Source organism: Xenia sp. Carnegie-2017, unplaced genomic scaffold, assembly GCF_021976095.1.
Source record: "Xenia sp. Carnegie-2017 unplaced genomic scaffold, XeniaSp_v1 HiC_scaffold_22, whole genome shotgun sequence".
NCBI classification, from domain to species: Eukaryota; Metazoa; Cnidaria; class Anthozoa; order Malacalcyonacea; family Xeniidae; genus Xenia; species Xenia sp. Carnegie-2017.
In genome coordinates, this window is record NW_025813485.1 from 5,477,622 (window position 1) to 5,496,668 (window position 19,047).

General features: G+C 34.8%; 1 protein-coding gene and 2 long non-coding RNA genes across 4 annotated transcripts; 2 read left to right on the top strand and 1 right to left on the bottom strand.

Annotated features, from left to right (window-relative positions):
* Positions 1-116: 116 nt before the first annotated feature.
* Positions 117-574, top strand: LOC124446961. Its single transcript, XR_006948565.1, has 2 exons — positions 117-205; positions 318-574. It is a non-coding gene; the product is annotated as an uncharacterized LOC124446961 (long non-coding RNA).
* Positions 575-5,051: 4,477 nt separating this feature from the next.
* On the bottom strand, positions 5,052-17,905 carry LOC124446351 (importin subunit alpha-3-like). 2 transcript variants are annotated; one of them, XM_046997201.1, is made up of 23 exons: positions 17,777-17,905; positions 16,739-16,783; positions 16,448-16,525; positions 15,968-15,994; positions 15,836-15,888; positions 15,329-15,376; positions 15,116-15,163; positions 14,933-15,018; positions 14,520-14,606; positions 13,185-13,267; positions 12,801-12,887; positions 12,221-12,265; positions 12,050-12,112; positions 11,156-11,281; positions 10,903-10,974; positions 10,414-10,467; positions 8,158-8,208; positions 8,020-8,091; positions 7,601-7,669; positions 7,010-7,051; positions 6,533-6,584; positions 6,324-6,415; positions 5,052-5,707 (listed from the first exon to the last, which is right to left on the bottom strand). In XM_046997201.1, the coding sequence occupies exons 1-23, from the start codon at positions 17,837-17,839 to the stop codon at positions 5,609-5,611; spliced, it is 1,542 nt and encodes a 513-aa protein (XP_046853157.1). In that variant the 5' UTR covers positions 17,840-17,905; the 3' UTR covers positions 5,052-5,608. The 2 variants fall into 2 exon arrangements, with proteins under 2 accessions (XP_046853157.1, XP_046853158.1); XM_046997202.1 differs by lacking the exon at positions 12,221-12,265.
* Positions 17,906-17,955: 50 nt separating this feature from the next.
* Positions 17,956-18,703, top strand: LOC124446337. The gene is made up of 2 exons (XR_006948404.1): positions 17,956-18,004; positions 18,246-18,703. It is a non-coding gene; the product is annotated as an uncharacterized LOC124446337 (long non-coding RNA).
* The last annotated feature ends 344 nt before the right edge of the window (positions 18,704-19,047 follow it).

The window sequence follows — 19,047 nt, forward strand, 5'->3', positions numbered from 1 at the left end:
CAGTGCATATATCATCTTCGAGTCTGAGCCAGTGAACTATAATAGTTGTTATTATAGTTCACTGGTCTGAGCGTTTTTGGGATTTCATCAAAGATTTACGGAGAGTTTCATTTTAATTTTAATGCGATTTTTGGCAAAGCTGACGAATAATATGACGATAAAACGCGAGTCCCGGAGTGATTTGTAATCCATAAATTATCTAGTGGTCTGGCTGCTATTAACTTCCAATAATAAATTTTGTATAGAGTTTTTGTCTATTTATAGTAATTTTGTCTGCTGGTAAGTAATAAATATTTTTGTGTATTTTTGTTTATTAGATAGAGAGGCGTCTAATACAGACCTAAAGGATGGCGTCATTGGATTGGAGGTGTTTTTATGACAGGAGACGTTTCTTGGACATTTACTACACGAATAGCATAATTATTCAGTCACCATGAAAAACATTAAATTCTGGAAATTTCGATTCTTGTCTCCAAAGAGAAAGTAATTTACATTCTACTCAAAAACGCTGCTAAAAACACCAATATCCATTCAAAACAACCAGTAATTAATTAAACCATGGTTAAAGATAAAACATTAATTTTTTTTCAAATTTCCCTCCACGTTTAGTTTAACTCTCAGTGTAAGGTTACTTTATTTAATTCCTTGTTAGCATTTACACAACGCAAGATTCTGTTATTTACAATTATAAATGACAAATAGAATCAAATTCTTATTAATTTTTCTAGACTTTAATGACAAAAGCAACGCCCCATATTTCAACCGGGTGTTTATACATATATTTACATGATTTACCAAACCTTTGTTCGGGACCACAGTTTCTAACTTATTGTGAGTCACTCATTGAATAATATTTTATTGAAAAAAAGTATCGAAAGAAACCGTTTTTATAGCACACGTGTTTTGTTGTAAACAGAGTAAGAGAACGAAACAGAGCAAAAATAGGAACGCAGTGCGTACTAGTGGGTAGCCTGGCAAATATAGATTTTACTTATTATAATATGTTTTGCCATACAAAACTACAAACTTTACAGGTGATGCTTCTTGATAATATGCACACTGAGCGATAACGTTATCCATAACAAAAATCACTGACCATAACGAACGAAATTTGGTACTTCTACAAACGTTTCCATAAAATTTTCTACCCTCTACAATTACCAATTTAACCTTCAAGAATGAACCAATAGTAATAAAATTTGTATATTCATTTGAGATACTTAAATAAATGTTTCAAATACTTGGTGTTCTCGTTTCAATGCAGTCCTAATTCAACTCAAGCACACTTTATATTACATATGCAAGATTTTATTTTAATTACAGAAAATTGTTTAGATTACCAAGTGTACGCTGCATGAAGTTTTGTGCAAAACTATTCCAAAATAGGTGGCAGAAGTCTATTTTGGAATACATCGATTTTTACAGAAATTCTTTTCTAAATTAGAGAGCGAGGGAACTCTCTAACTTAGTTAGAATATTGCAAATTTCAATGTTTTTGTGTTAGTGTGTTTAGATAGGATTTTGCTCGAGACATTTATACTTTTGGCATAATCAAAATCTTCAATTGATCATCTGCAAACACCGATCATAGAAGAATAAAAGTCAAAGATTTTGTTTTCTGAAAATACTTTCTTTAAAATATAATACTTGGTTTAACTTACCGTAAGAAACGTTAATTAACCATGATAGACCACGTCGTTCTACCAAAGACATAAGCAACAAGATTGTTAGGTTACATGAAGGATAGAAACACTTACAGCCCCGAATTCTTCTTCATACATCTTCTCATCCTCTGAATCTGAAAAATACTAAAAAATAAGTTAGTGGTATGGAAAATTGAACGATACTTGGTTCAACTTACCGTAAGGAACGTTAATTACCCATGACAGACTACGTCGTTCTAAAGGAGACATAAGCAACAAGATTGTTAGATTGCATGAATGATAGAAACACTTACAGCCCCGAATTCTTCTTTATACATCTTCTCGTCCGCTGAATCTGAAAAATACTAAACAATGAGTTTAGTGGAATGCAAAATTAACAATGGTCAAACAAACAAACACATACCGCAGTCTTTATCTGCTGCTGTTGCCACGTATGACTGTAAAAGTAAACGTAAAATGCAATCATGACAAACTTGACGTTCGTGTATTTCGTAAAACCAGTGTTTGCAGAAGATCTGTTAAAGTTTCTGTCGGCTGTAAACAGCTGTAAACTGCAAACATTTGCAGGGAAGGCTTATTCTTAGATGCAAACATGAAATTACTGTTTCAAACAACATTATCAGAAAATGTTTGCGTTCATTTTGTTTTAACTGCTACGTAGACACTGTTATAACATCCCTCAATGTCATAACAGGGCCAATTATATGTAACAATAAGCGACTAAATATTTAAAGTCTATCGACTGAAACGGCCATCTCTTCTAGTTCAAATAGACTATACATAATTTAAAGATTGTGCAATACTCTGCCAGCGTATTGCAATTTCTTTTTTGTACTTTAATAAATAAATTGTAAATTAAGTTTCATTTTAATGTTTGCAAGCAAGGTCCAAACATTTGAAGTTCATCAACGCCCGTCTGAAGAACCTCTTTTGTCATGTTAACCAGCATGTTAACTGATTCCTGCTAGCTTCTATAACATTACTCGATGGAATAGGAATGCCAGTCTGTTAACATGCAAATATATAACTATAAACATCCACATCAGGATACGCAAATACAATTTCGAATTATAAGATGAAAGCATTATTTCATAGAGTTATGGAATATGGTCTGTAAGAAGAATGAAATCGAGGAGAAAGAAGAATGTTTTATGTTGAAAAGTAATCTATTTCTTCCATTTTCATCATCTTGACGAAGGCGTTATAATCTAAAAATATAGAATATTATGAGGGAGCAATGAAATCGACTTTTTAAGTGTAGGATATATTATGGTATTTACGACCAAATCTCTCCGTTATCAAAGCATTAACAGACTGTTCATACTTCCTTAAGATATTTCTTTGTACTTTAATATGGCACTTTGATGTGTAGATTAAACGCCATAGTTTTTTGTTTTGCATATTTATCCGTTCTTATGTTCGAATTTCTTGTATATCACTCACTTCACTACCATCTTTTCTCTTTATCTTCTGCGATTCTCAATCGTTCATTATGGTATTCACTTTCTAAACTATTTATTTCAGTTAAATTGAATTTCTTAACTGATGGTTCTATTTGAAAACATGGATACCCAAAGTATGATTTTGATGTTTATAGAGCAGGTTTTTTTGCCAATGTTTTATACTAGGTGCTGTCCATTGTCACCCATCTTGTAAACACTCAAAATAATAAATATCACATTAAAAATTTTAGTAGTTTATCATTACTAGTTTCACAGTTTACAATAGGTTTTTTTGTTTGTGTGAATCGCTGATCTCAGCTTTCTCAGCTTAGCGTTTCATTCCTTTGCTAAATGAATAATTATGAATATAATTTTATCACTGTACATTTTATATTTTATCACTGCACACTAAAATTATGTCTGATTAAAATACCTAAGTTCACCAGACGAAATAAGGCACCAACGACAGTAAGCGAAGCATGTAAGATTAGCTTTAACATAAGCACAAGCATAATGATGAACGAAAGAAAATTCCGTTTTTTTGTCTATTTAAATCCTACGAGAATAAAAGAACTAAAGGTTTCTCGCTCATGCTTATTTTATTAGTTGAAACCACGCTTTGATAGCCCCAGTTTATACCTAGGGTGGACTTATACTTAACACATACCTACTTTTATTACAGCGATTTAAATTCTTCCAAAGTAAACCTTACAAAGGCATCGTCATAATCATAATTTACGGACTACCTACCGCCAGGAATCCATGCTCCGACACCAAGATCTTCCCAACGATCCACCATTTATCATTATCCGCCTTCTTTTTGGGATTGACGCTGAACTTCTCTTCTTTTCGACGAAATTAAAAACCATGCAATGATTTCATCTGTGGCCCGATTTCTTCAAACGTAAACTTAGTCTGTATATTTTCCCAAACATCACTACCATTAACTTTCCCAAACTTTTCATCAACACAGCAAAAATCTTCACTTCAACAGATGAACATCCTTACTCGACAAATATCACTCAGAAAATATCTTGCAGTAAGTTGTTCAAAAATATTCGATCCCTACCCACCCACACGATCAGAGAATATAATTGGCTCGATGTGCAATGAAAACAATACACTGCAAAAAAAAAAAATCTAAAGAACAAGAAATTATGCTTCATTACGCTTGAAAGGCTTGAAATGGTAAATGTCGAACCAGTTGGAGAGAACTGTACGCGCTGATGAAAGATCTTTTGTTATTATGAAAATTACGGTTCATTGTCTATGTCATTATGCTACATCAAGTCCAGAAAGCTCAAAGATTATTAATTCGGTTATAAATAATGCGTTCGGTGCACGTAAAGTTCAACGTTTGAAACGGGCATTAGAGTTTTCTTGGTGTGCAAGCTACGTCATGGCCGCCATGTTAGATGATTTTAACAAAGGAATTCCTTACAATGCAAATGTCATTCAACATGGCGCACGTACCATTGTGTTCTCTTACACCCAGGGGAATGGTTGCACACCACCTATAACATTGGTTTGTGCCAGAGTTTGAAAATACATATATTAAAACATTTTCATTCAAAGCACGTCAAAAAAACACAGTGCTGCCAAGATTTCTTTTTAAATGCGATTTTTAACAGTATTTTATTGTAACTATCGACACGTTATTCGTTGGGGGAATTGCGATCCAATTTGCAAAGTGACTTAATCGGTTTGAAAATTCACCAATGTAATGTCTAGAGAATGTGTAGTGAGGAAGTTCTTATAAACCACAAGCGCTCTTTTAAATGCCTTCAAATGCACGAGTTGAGAACGCTGTCGTTATTAAAATAACACAAAGTGAACGAACAAAGACTAAATGCCTTCAGATGCACGAGTTGAGAACGCTCTCGCTATAAAAATAACACAAAGTGAACGAACAAAGACAGACGGTAAAAATGCGAAAAACCCCATATTGAATTTTGCAAAGCATCCATTCCAACAGTTTTAAAATATACAAATTTAGTGAAAAACATATATACAATACCAAGTATAATTAAAATACGGTCGCTTCTTGAATGCTCCAATGTCTAGTTTCAAAAATCGTTTGAGTTTTCAGCACAAAGACGTAGCAATAAACATTTCTTTTTACTATACAAAACATCCATGATTTCTTGCGATTATTCGCGGGAAATCCCCCCCGGGACATCTCGTAAATTCACCATCAATGTGCAAATCGAACCATTCAACATAACGAGGCTTTTTTAGTTCATGTTGACAGAATGCGGCGTGGCGAAATGTTGGCGATGATATTTTTTACAATTGAAAACTTTCTTGAGATTTGCTCTCCATCATTTGATACCAACCCAACATCACTATAGCTTGCATGCGATTTGCTCTTCATTTCATTTCATTCAAAACGATTTTAGGAGACGAAGGAGGTAACTTTAAGATGGAGGACACCAGAGCAGATGATTAAGGATCCAATATGAAGTTCCCAATTTTTCGACAGTAGATTTTATGGAACACTTACTAAAATTTGAAACCCTCTTCGGGAACGTTATCGCGCGCGCTAAATTGAAGTCCACCGTCGACCTCTTGTGGTGCAAATTCCTGCTCGTCGTTATCGCCCTAAATATAGCAATGGCCGGCAAGCCGACTTTCAACATCAACATGCTCGGTTAAGATCATTGGATATGTATATTACAAGGTCGTGAATTCCTAATATCGTTAGTGCAAAAATTTGAATCCGGAAGTAGACAGCTGTAATTAGATGCTCCGCCATATTGAAAAGTGCCACTCACAATAATAATCTATAGTAAAGAACCACGATAGCAATGAATTTTGGAGCGCATTGTACTTATACACCCTAAAAAATCTTTCAACGTGAGCTAGAAGCATTCTCTTGCGATAGCATCTCTCAAATGGTGTCACGAAAATTTTGGAATAAATCCTTTCTTAATAGCACAACTGTTTCCTACATTTAATCTTGTTAAAGCCAATACGTGGCAGTTTTGTCAATGCACCATAAGAGACGCTTCTCGCAATTTTTGATAGCAGAAATTGATATAATTTGCATGTCAACCTCGTGACGTGACTGTTCAATATGGCGGCCTTCTGGCTTCAAATTTAATTAGTGATGCGCGATCCATGTAATATACATATCAGTGGTTGAGATGTGATAAATACTAATGCGGTGATTGTAATCGATGTTGAAAATGCACATGATGCAATAGAAGAAACGTACCTCGTTTGAGAAATATCGATCAATAATTTTATACGTGAGTTTATAGATTTCTTCGTTTTCGTGTTGCTGTAACTTTTCTATTCTATCCAAACCTTTGAAAATGAATGGAGAGGAAGGTGATGAAACGTACGTGGCGGCGAGCATATATTTTTCAACTGTTTTATTGAATTATTTTATTTTTAAAGAACAATAGGAGATTATCATCTCACCTCCAGCTTCTTCTATAATTCTTGCAATTTCATCGCTGTCGTCACCTGCCATCTAAGTTTTAGACAACAACATGTTGAGAATGGAAACTATTCCTCCGAGTCAAAAGATTTTATATGAAATTGCAAAATGCACGCATAGCGCCATAGATGGCGTAGGTAGGTATGGTGTTAAAATTACTTCCACGGAAAATCGCCAACCTGACAACAGCCAATGATGTTTGTGTTTGAATACGTGTGAGGAATGATACATTTTATTGATATTTATTTCAGGTAAGAGAACACTGAAAATTGTGATTGATACATATTATTTGTGGATTGACATTGAGAGGTCTTGATTGATCTTGCAAATCTTCATGCATTAAAAAAATTTATCTTATAACTAAAGCGCACTGCTTTCATACGTAACTGGATTCTAAATATGATAACAGACAAACGACGTATATACATCGCAATTTTTGGTTCATCGAATTTTCTCACCTTCAACATATTATGTAGACCATCTAAAACAACTTGAACAACCTGAAATTTAGGAAATGACTTACATATAATAACAAATATAGGAAATGACGACATTTCTAGCTTTCACAGTATTTGCTAATGTTTCACATTGTGTCCTAGCTTTCACAGTATTTGCTGTTTCTCAGTGTGTCATAGCTTTCACAGTGTTTCCTATGTTTCTCAGTGTGTCCTAGCTTTCACAGTGTTTCCTATGTTTCTCAGTGTGTCCTAGCTTTCACAGTATTTGCTATGTTTCTTAGTGTGTCCTAGCTTTCACAGTATTTGCTATGTTTCTCAGTGTGTCCTAGCTTTCACAGTGTTTCCTATGTTTCTCAGTGTGTCCTAGCTTTCTCAGTGTTTCCTATGTTTCTGAGTGTCCTAGCTTTCACATCTAAGGACACGAAGCATTTTAGTTTCAACAGAAAGGAATTCTGTTACCCCAACAGTCTTCTAGGTTACAATTCTTAAAGTCGTGTTGTAGTAAATGTATGTTAAAGACGTAATGAGCATGTGTACTATATGTATACCTGTGCATCCGTTACATAATGAACATGCGTACTATATGTATACCTGTGGATCCTTGACATCCAGTAATTTACAGAATGACGGAATCGCGTTGGCTTGTATTAATACCGATACCTGCATTTTTAAAAATGCATTAACGTTTTTGATCTGTAAAGTAATTTATTTTTGTCCTACACTTCCTTCCCTTTAGCACGGGTGGCATAATCGAAAAAATAGCTATAATACTTGTTTTACGATTTACTGTGATTATTTGATCATCTTATGGTTAGCAATCATTAATTGAAATCGAAATCGAAGAGGATAAAATAGTTCAAATGTTAGCAAAGAGAAAAAAAAAAGGTCAAACATTAATCATATTATTGAAAAAAAATTGAAATAATAAATCTGACGACACGTATGTACTTAAGGAGCAAATGGCATTAATAATTCAAGAATAAACACAAAAAATCAACGAGACAATGTACCTGCTCGGGGCTACCACTAATTGTAAGATTGCTCACGGCCCACGCCGCTTCTTTTTGTGTTTGGAATTCGCCCTTAATATAACGTAAAATAATTTATTGAGAGACTTTGAGAAGATATCGAAATTTGAGCATAAATACCGTTTCTAAAGCTTCGATTATGAGAGGTATAAGGTTAGCATCGATAACTTCCTGCGATTAAAAAACAGATTATTAAATATACCTTCATAGATGAGAATTGCGAACAAACAACGATGCAAAAAGCTACATTAGCTTGTTGACTCGTATGGTGCATTAGGAATGATAGGGTATGGTAGCCATGGCTTGATATGGTCAGTGCTTCGTGGTATGATCAGTAAGACATTGTATGGTCAGTAAGACATGGTATGGTCAGTACTAAATGGTATGGTCAGTAAGACATGGTAGGGTCAGTACTACATAGTATGGTCAGTAAGACATGGTATGGTCAGTACTACATGGTATGGTCAGTACTACATGGTATGATCAGTAAGACATGGTATGGTCAGTAAGACATGGTATGGTCAGTATGACACGGTATGGTCAGTAAGACATGGTATGGTCAGTATGACACGGTATGGTCAGTATGACATGGTATGGTCAGTAAGACATGGTATGGTCAGTAAGACATGGTATGGTCAGTACTACATGGTAGGGTCAGTACTACATAGTATGGTCAGTATGACATGGTATGGTCAGTATGACATGGTATGGTCAGTACTACATGGTATGATCAGTAAGACATGGTATGGTCAGTAAGACATGGTATGGTCAGTATGACACGGTATGGTCAGTATGACATGGTATGGTCAGTAAGACATGGTATGGTCAGTAAGACATGGTATGGTCAGTACTACATGGTAGGGTCAGTACTACATAGTATGGTCAGTAGGACATGGTATGTTCAGTATGACATGGTATGGTCAGTACTACATGGTATGGTCAGTATGACACGGTATGGTCAGTATGACATGGTATGGTCAGTACTACATGGTATGGTCAGTAAGACATGGTATGGACAGTACTATATGGTAGGGTCAGTACTACATAGTATGGTCAGTATGACATGGTATGTTCAGTATGACATGGTATGGTCAGTACTACATGGTATGGTCAGTAAGACATGGTATGATCAATACTACATGGTATGGTCAGTACTACATGGTATGATCAGTAAGACATGGTATGGTCAGTACTACATGGTATGGTCAGTATGACATGGTATGGTCAGTACTACATGGTATGATCAGTAAGACATGGTATGATCAGTAAGACATGGTATGGTCAGTAAGACATGGTAGGGTCAGTACAACATAGTATGGTCAGAAAGACATGGTATGGTCAGTATGACATGGTAGGGTCAGTACTACATAGTATGGTCAGTACTACATGGTATGGTCAGTAAGACATGGTATGGTCAGTACTACATGGTATGGTCAGTATGACATGGTATGGTCAGTACTACATGGTATGATCAGTAAGACATGGTATGGTCAGTAAGACATGGTATGGTCAGTACTACATAGTATGGTCAGTAAGACATGGTATGGTCAGTACTACATGGAAGGGTCAGTACTACATAGTATGGTCAGTATGACATGGTATGTTCAGTATGACATGGTGGTCAGTACTACATGGTATGGTCAGTATGACACGGTATGGTCAGTATGACATGGTGTGGTCAGTACTACATGGTATGGTCAGTAAGACATGGTATGGTCAGTAAGACATGGTATGGTCAGTACTACATGGTATGGTCAGTATGACATGGTATGGTCAGTACTACATGGTATGATCAGTAAGACATGGTATGGTCAGTATGACATGGTATGATCAGAAAGACATGGTATGGTCAGTAAGACATGGTAGGGTCAGTACTACATAGTATGGTCAGTAAGACATGGTATGGTCAGTATGACATGGTATGGTCAGTACTACATGGTATGGTCAGTACTACATGGTATGGTCAATACATGGTATGGTCAGTATGACATGGTATGGTCAGTACTACATGGTATGGTCAGTAAGACATGGTATGGTCAGTACTACATGGTATGGTCAGTACTACATGGTATGGTCAGTACTACATGGTATGGTCAGTAAGACATGGTATGGTCAGCAATACATAGTATAGTCAGTATGACATGGTAGGGTCAAAATTAATGGTATATGATCAGGACTGCATTGTAAGATCAGCTTCACATGCATTACCAGGAAAGTAAGAATAGGTAATTTCAACACGAAAATTTCATCCCAAATTGACATTGTGAATAGTTACTAGTTACCAAGCAGCAACATTTGATTCAATGCAACATTTGATGACATACGTAGAGACATACACATCTCGCGATAAAATAGGTTTTACAAAATATATCGTACCTGTACTTGAACACGATTACCAGCAGTGATGTTTGATAAAAACCATACTGCTTCCTAATGAAAATAATGTTTTCGTCACGTAACCATAACATTTCTTCAAACTAAAATCATTGGATAAACAACGACAGCTCCGCCCACACAAAATGTTTATCTTTACCTATTTACTCCCATGCATCCCTCTCCATCCCATAATAGAAAAAACAGATAGATTGCATAATCTATCACAAAATTGCCTCCGTGTAATTATCAGAATAAGCAAACAAAAACTTAGATAAAAACGGCTATGAAATAACTGATTTTCGACAGTTAATGGCCCAAAAAATGTCCAATGAAATAAAATTGTAAATACGTGGGGATTTCATGATGGCCACGTGGGGATGCCATGGTGGCCACGTGGGGATGTCGTGGTGGCTACCATTAAGTAATATCAGGCAGTTACTGAGTTATAATGAGTTGACGGTAGAAACACATAACCAAAGTCAAATTTACCTTTTTTATTTTTTCTTTACTATGTGTAAGCAGAGCACTAAAATGATTAAGGGCTCCACAAGATAAAACAATCTAAAACAATAAATGATTAGCAAACGCACATAAAATATGTACAAAATATCTTAACGTCCATTTTGTTAGCAAACTCAGGCAGCTTTAACAACTCTATATAATATGTTTTAGTATATGAACTTAATTGTTTATAATGGTTTATTTAAAAAATTACTTCTTAATCGCAAAACAAAGTTCAAACCTGTGTTTGTTCATCCGTTCCAGTAACGATATTTCCAACTGCTCTTAATGCAGCTGTCTGTAGCTTTATTTCATTATGACTAAGTAGTGGTACCAAAGCAGGAACGACACCAGATTCAATGACCACCTGTAAATATGAAATACAAAGCTCGTATACGTAGTACCTTGTACGTAGTCCTTAAAATGAAACAGAAGCAAAATAAAAGACGTTTCCAAGAAAATTCTTCAGTTCAAACTCAATACACGCTGTTTTAATACGTATTAAAAGCCTCGACTTTTATAATATATTACATGATAAACTGAAAGACAACGTATACAGAAAGGCCAATAGGCAACAATCGCACAACGTCATAGAAAAACCAACAACGCATAACATCTCTAGAAAAACCAACAACGCATAACATCTCTAGGAAAACCAACAACGCATAACATCTCTAGGAAAACCAACAACGCATAACATCTCTAGGAAAACTAACAAACGCACAACGTCATAGAAAGACCAACAAACGCACAACGTCATAGAAAGACCAACAAACGCACAACGTCATAGAAAGACCAACAACGCATAACATCTCTAGGAAAACAAACAACGCATAACATCTCTAGGAAAACCAACAAACGAACAACGTCATAGAAAGACCAACAAGCGCAAAGCCGTTAACGTCTATAGAAAGACCAACAAATATACAACGATTATAGAAAGACCAACAAATGTGCAACGCCTATAGAAAAACTAACAACGCACGTCTATTGAAAGGCCAACAACGCATAACACACAACGTTAATAAAAAGGCCAACAAACACATATCTATTGAAAGACGACTTTCTGAAAACCAAGTGTGTCTATTTATTTAAAGTCAAGCAGTATCCACAGTGCAAATATTTAAAATCATACTTGAATCTGTTCATTTCCACCGTCCGTTAAATAAGACAACGCCCATACTGTGTCGACCAAAATCTTAACAAAAATTACCGCATGTAATTGAATAATAAATGAGTGTATATTTACACTACTTTTCGTTATAAAGACTTCACATTAGCTGCAGTTGATAAGTCATTTACTTACATCTAAATCCGAATGTCTGATAAGCAAAGCTAAAGCCGGTAAAACCTAAACAATTAATCCAACATGAACATAACGCTTTTAAATGATTAGGTGTGACGAGGTAAGTGAATTTGTTAAATAAACCTCACTAGACATAGAGTATGGAGTGTTGTCCATGCCTGAGTCTTTAACGACAACAGCAATGCTTACACTATGCAGACATCACGGAATACAATCATGTTTGTAGATGCTGATCGTTCAGGTTAGTATGGTCCTGAGAAGGACTATTTTTTGTTTTTGCTGACTGACGTTTCGACAACCTTAGCGGTTGACTTTGAAGATGACTACCGCTAAGGTTGTCGAAACGTCAGTCAACATCAACAACAACAGTCCTTCTCAGGACTCTACTAACCTGGACGATCAACATCTACAAACATGTAACGATACTCCCGGGTTCAAACCATTTACTTTATTACGGAATACAATCAATAATTAATCTCCAAATGAAATCATGGGAAACATGCAAGTCTAAAACACCATATCAATGTGCGTCTATCTCTTATTTACCATTGCAACAAATTCTTTTAACTCAACACCTTACCTCTTGGATTGTTTTCATAGGCGGAGCAGGGTTCTTATTTCGACAAAGATTAACAATGACCCAAGTTACATTTCTAAGAAATGTTAGCTTCAAAAAGAAACGTAAAAACAAAATCAATAAAGTGAAATTGTCCTGAAATGAAGATTACGACGTTTGACGATGAACGCCAAGGACTTTTAATGCTGATATGATTTAATTAAGTCACCATAGCATGAAACAAAATTAAATCAAATTTTCATCCTCAAAAGTTCCCGAAACACCCGGTTTGTGCTCAACTAAAAATCTAGCGCAGGGAGGGAGGGAGGGAGGGATTCCAGTTTCAATGCTCAAACCGTTGACGTTATACCGTAGAAAAGAAAAATTCTCTGCCAAATTAATACTTACTGGTACTGAAGGATTAACAAATTGTAAAAGAGGGGCTACCACACCATGTTGAATAACAAAATCTCGCAGTTGAGGTCCGTCACCTTATAAAACGAAAAGAAAATCATATCAACACGCATAATCATACGTGTCTTGAAAACAAACTGAACGAGGGAACCTCTTCATCCCACTAATCATACGTGTCTTGAAAACAAACTGAACGAGGGATCCTCTTTATCCCACCTAATCATACGTGTCTTGAAAACAAACTGAACGAGGGAACCTCTTCATCCCACTAATCATACGTGTCTTGAAAACAAACTGAACGAGGGAACCTCTTTATCCCACCTAATCATACGTGTCTTGAAAACAAACTGAACGAGGGATCCTCTTTATCCCACCTAATCATACGTGTCTTGAAAACAAACTGAACGAGGGATCCTCTTTATCCCACATAATCATACGTGTCTTGAAAACAAACTGAACGAGGGATCCTCTTTATCCCACCTAATCATACGTGTTTTGAAAACAAACTGAACGAGGGATGCTCTTTATCCCACATAATCATACGTGTCTTGAAAACAAACTGAACGAGGGATCCTCTTTATCCCACCTAATCATACGTGTCTTGAAAACAAACTGAACAGGGAACCTCTTCATCCCACTAATCATATGTGTCTTGAAAACAAACTGAACGAGGGATCCTCTTTATCCCACATAATCATACGTGTCTTGAAAACAAACTGAACGAGGGATCCTCTTTATCCCACATAATCATACGTGTCTTGAAAACAAACTGAGCGAGATCCTCTTTATCCCACCTAATCATACGTGTCTTGAAAACAAACTGAACGAGGGATGCTCTTTATCCCACTTAATCATACGTGTCTTGAAAACAAACTGAACGAGGGATCCTCTTTATCCCACATAATCATACGTGTCTTGAAAACAAACTGAACGAGGGATCCTCTTTATCCCAAATAATCATACGTGTCTTGAAAACAAACTGAACGAGGGATCCTCTTTATCCCACCTAATTTAATAAAATGTTTCTTTCTGCTTGACGATATAATGTTTCCTAAAGTATGCGCGTCGCCAATTGGAAATAAAAACTGGATGCTTTAAAGGAACTTTCATTGTGTCTTTGTAACAAATATTTATAACCATAAAATTAAATGAACAAAAACGTGTATAGAAAAGTTCCAAAGTCATTAAAACGTACATATGCTGTTGGAAATCAACTTTAGTACAATGAAACAAAAGACAACAGTTACTTTTCACGCCGTAGACGGCGATGCTCAATTATTCAGAGACAAAATATTTTTCATCAAATCACCATGCTAACAACAAACCTACCAATAATGTTTCCTAGAGCCCAAACGGCCTGTTCACATACATTTTGATGAGGGGAGTATAAAAGTTTCATGAAATATGGGACAGCACCTGGCAAAAACAAACATTCAGAAATCAAAAACAGCAACTCCATCTAAGGTCGACAAAATGAAAATAAAATCAAATAAAAACGTTGAATATGAGGGATGATAACATTGTAAATACAGTAAGGGGACAATGAAGATAATAACGCCGTAAATACAATAAGGGGACAATGAGAGATAATAACATCGTCAAAGGGGACGATTCTTGGTTTTCAAGCTACGTCAAGCTACGTCAATAAAGATTTTCCTTATTTACAATGCAAATTTCATCCAACATGGCGAGCATTCCATTGTTCTCTTACTCCCAGGGGGATGGTTGCAACCCAGCAATACCTGCATGCACAACAGCTTGAGTTTGCCGTGATGTGCCGGACGCAATATTTGTTAAGGCCCAAGCGGCTTCAAACTGCAACGATGAACTAAAAATTGATGTATCAAAATTATAACTATCACACGAATGTCAAAACTATTTAAAACCCGTTGAGCGTGTTGCAAAATGACGACGAAAAAACGTACTGTTCTTCATTGCTCAGACATCCAACCAAAATAGGTAAAATTCCCGACCTAAACAAAATATGGATTAAAATTATTCAAATCGCCATAGCTTGCTCAAACAAAATTAAACTCAAATCATCTTTATAAAAAATACAACTGAAATAAAAAGGAAAGCTTTATTTGATGATTTGCGATGATTCATAATTAACAAGAATGTGGACATATTTAACTCACTCTATAAGCTCATCAATTGGTGGATTTCGATCTCTTGATAACAGCTTTCTGTTGGATGTTAGAAAAAATGTTTGTTGAAAAATGCATTAATATGTCATTAAGCAACAAGAAAAAATTATTACATAGCTAATTCTTCTATCTTAATAAGCTGTGTGACTTGTCCTATATTTTCAGTTATTGACCAAGAATTAAAGCCACACATACTTGACAATGCATTGTATCAAATTTTCAAAGAAATATATGTAAAATTAAACTTTGAATTTCATGCAAATTCATGGAAAACGCTAGAATTTTCATGGAAAAAGCTGGTATCAATTATATACATGTTGTGCAAAGTAAACAATTAAAGTGAATTTTGGACATTTTTCATTATCTCACAATTTTTCAGTAAATCATCTGGTTTGACATATCAGCATTTTTCTGCAATTTTTCATGCTGGCTTGGCCCTAATTGATATTTAAGATCTGTTCAACTTTACTAAAACAAGCTAAAAACAACCACCATCACCTTGCAGACTGGACAGCTTGTAGCTGTAACTTGGGGTCAGCACTGGCAGCATTCTACATGAGTAAGTACAACAACAAAATCAAAAGTAGAAAAAACTAACAATAAAATCTCCATTTTTATCAAATCACTTACATCAACTATTGCCTGAAGGTCTGATGGCTGAAAATATACAAAACATACGATGCTATAGAATCTAACAATCAAATATGACTATGTCATGCTTTACAAGTGAAAAATAAACTACTTTGAACATGTTAAGACAAAAATTTTTTGTGTAAATTCTGAAAGGTGAGTAGGCTCTATAAGGAATTATCAAATTTTCTATTTGTAATTAGTAATGCCAATTGAATTGTCCTAATTTAATTTACAAAACCCAATATGCAATGCTCCATAATCATAGTAGAACTAATTATCAGAAAAATGCATTGCATTTTTTTCTTCTGAATAATTTATCCTCATACCATTTTTCTATAAAGTTTTACAATTAACATTTTTTGATTATTTATTGACAAATACAAGCAAATTTTGTAGCATTTAGTTGTAAATACATCTTTGTGAAACTTGATAAGATGAATTTCGAAATAATGGGAATAAAGTGGAAATGCAACACACCTGTGATTTTTCTTCTTTTTCATCTGAAGCTCCAACAGGAACATTTCTTCTTTTCAGCATATGATCATCTTTTTTAGCCTAAAATACATAATCCTTGAGTCAAACTCTCTGTAGAAATATGAATGAACCAAAAGAGCAAAAGAAACGACAAAATACAAGTACAATTCTCAAGCTACCTGATCATTTTGTATAAAAATAATTTGTTTTAAACATGTGTTTACTTTATATGATAAAAACGTACTTTCATAATTCTCCAACTAACAGATTTATACAAAAATTTAAATTTACAACCTTTCTTAACTCGACTGTTACTTCATTTCGCCTTTGTCGTGATGACTATAAGAGCAGCATGAATAACAATGTAAATAATAAAATATTTTATTTTGAAGGAAATCTTTAGGCTTGATATCTACCTATATATGAACAGCCGAAAAGCATTTTAAAAATGCACTTGAACAATGTTGGTCTCATAATTGATGGACTAATTATGAATGTACTATAAGGAAAACCATTGCAGCAGGTATATAAATCATTTAATATAATAATTGATAGAATTGTATGCCAAACAAACAAATAAAAAGTGGATGATGCAAATCACTTCATATTCAAAACATTACCAGGTGAATAACAAAAATTAATATTTTGCCATTGTCAACATAATCAACATTAGACACAAGCTTTATTCCAACTAATTTATTCCATATCATAAATTCCATCAATTCAAAACATGTTATAAAGCCTTGGAACTTGATTGCTAACAATCGTAAATTATACCAATAAATTAAACTTGATCAATGAGGTAAAGCTGAAAGAGTTCAACATTTCTAAATCATGCTCATAAGCAATCAGCTCACATTGACATGCAAGACAGCTCGACAAATTAATGAAGTTATGTTCAAGCCTTCCAACACTGAATAGCAATGCTTAATCTAAAACATGTCTTGCAGAAAAATTTAAGGATGTAACTATTGGTATAAGAAATACCAACTTCTACACAATAGAGGCAACATCAAACACAAAATTCACGAGAATGAAATACTTTTTTCTGCTGGAATTAGTGGAATAGAAAATGCTTCGTTTTGTTTCTTGAAATAATATTCCTGAAAGGACACTTTGAATTGAAGCATTTCCTTTCTTAAATTCTGATAAAGACAGAAGCAGATATCCTTAAAACCTCAAGTAACTCCTTGATTTTAAAATAAAATGATTCGGTACCAAGACTAAAGGTTGGTTCGAGAGAATTTAACCTTCAAGTATATCTTAATATTTTGTTAAATGAGATAATTATCCAAACTCTACACTCGTTCAAGTGCAACGAAAATTACTTACTGCTTGGTCTCTGTCATTGTATTTGTAGCTTCGCAATCTTGATTCAATGCCTTTTGTTGACATTTTTTTGGTGAATTTTAAAAGAACACAGACAATTTACTTGACGACTTGACTGCCCAGAAATTTGGATGAGGACGAACTACGCGCATGAGCAGTAGCCTTAAACCGGAACCGGAAACTGGTAACTATACATTTTATAAGTTATGTAGGTGGGATTTATAAACTATGGTTAGTATAAGTTATAACACTAGATTATTACAATTAAAGTTATCAATACTGTATTATTGTGATGGTGTATTACTGTAGATAGTGGAGTCAACAATGAAAATATTATGTGAAATTATGAGTAAATTTGTACTACTTATGCACTTTTTTGCTGTAGCACTGCTTGCAATTTGTATTGACCATGAAGTTGCAATATAAATAATGATATGTTTTTTCAGTGATAGTGTGTATGTTTCTCTATCAGATGCATAATACGACTTGCTTGCTCAAGCATTTATTTCTTGTGATGAATTCCATAAGTGCCTGAATGGAGAAGAATGGGTTTCTGGTCCAGCTTTAAAAGACTTACCAAAAAGCAAAAGATTTTTCTTGGCTTGAGTTGGATTGCTACCGGCCTGCTAGGGCCACACATTTTGTTGTATTTTGTGCCAAGTAAGAAACAAAGAATTCAAGAAAAGCAAAAAATTGAAAGTGATGACAAGACCACTTGAATTCCCAGCTTGTTGTACTGTCTAAAAAACTCGTAAATATTGATAAAAGTAATTTTTTTAAGACAAATGTGACTTATTTTGTAATTGTCAAAGAAACTGAAATAACTCTGTGTTGTTTGTTTGATGATTCAAATGATTTATAGATGGAAAGTGTTCGAAATATCTCTCTATAGTAACTTTATGAATCTATATAACATGTTGGTAAAGCTGATGTTCGTGTGTACAATTAAGTTGTTGTACTAGTGCAGTTACTGTGTGGTCAATCATGAAAGGCATATGATAACAAGTAACAGTAACAAGTGCCAGTCACGAGAGGCGTGTAACGATAATTATTGGGATTCATCTTCACATATGTAAGTAACATGATGCTTCCTAAACAAATCAGTTGATCAGAGAAAATCATTATACACCCTCTCCCCCTACTTCCTCTCACCTCACCCCCTCACACTACGTATGTTCTTTGTTCTTACTATGCAATGACGAGCAAATTTATTTAAAAAGTGCACATGAAAAACGACTTTTTACACACGTGGCAAACTCTTCTTTGCTTGCCAG

What these genes read in the sequence shown, in the direction of transcription:
- LOC124446351 (XM_046997201.1), bottom strand. Translation starts at nt 17,839, where the DNA reads ATGTCAACAAAAGGCATTGAATCAAGATTGCGAAGCTACAAATACAAT. An exon ending in TCAAGCTGTTGTGCATGCAG is followed by an intron (nt 14,607 to 14,932) that starts GTATTGCTGGGT and finishes TGTTTTTGCCAG; the next exon opens with GTGCTGTCCCATATTTCATG. An exon ending in GTAATCGTGTTCAAGTACAG is followed by an intron (nt 8,209 to 10,413) that starts GTACGATATATT and finishes TTTTAATCGCAG; the next exon opens with GAAGTTATCGATGCTAACCT.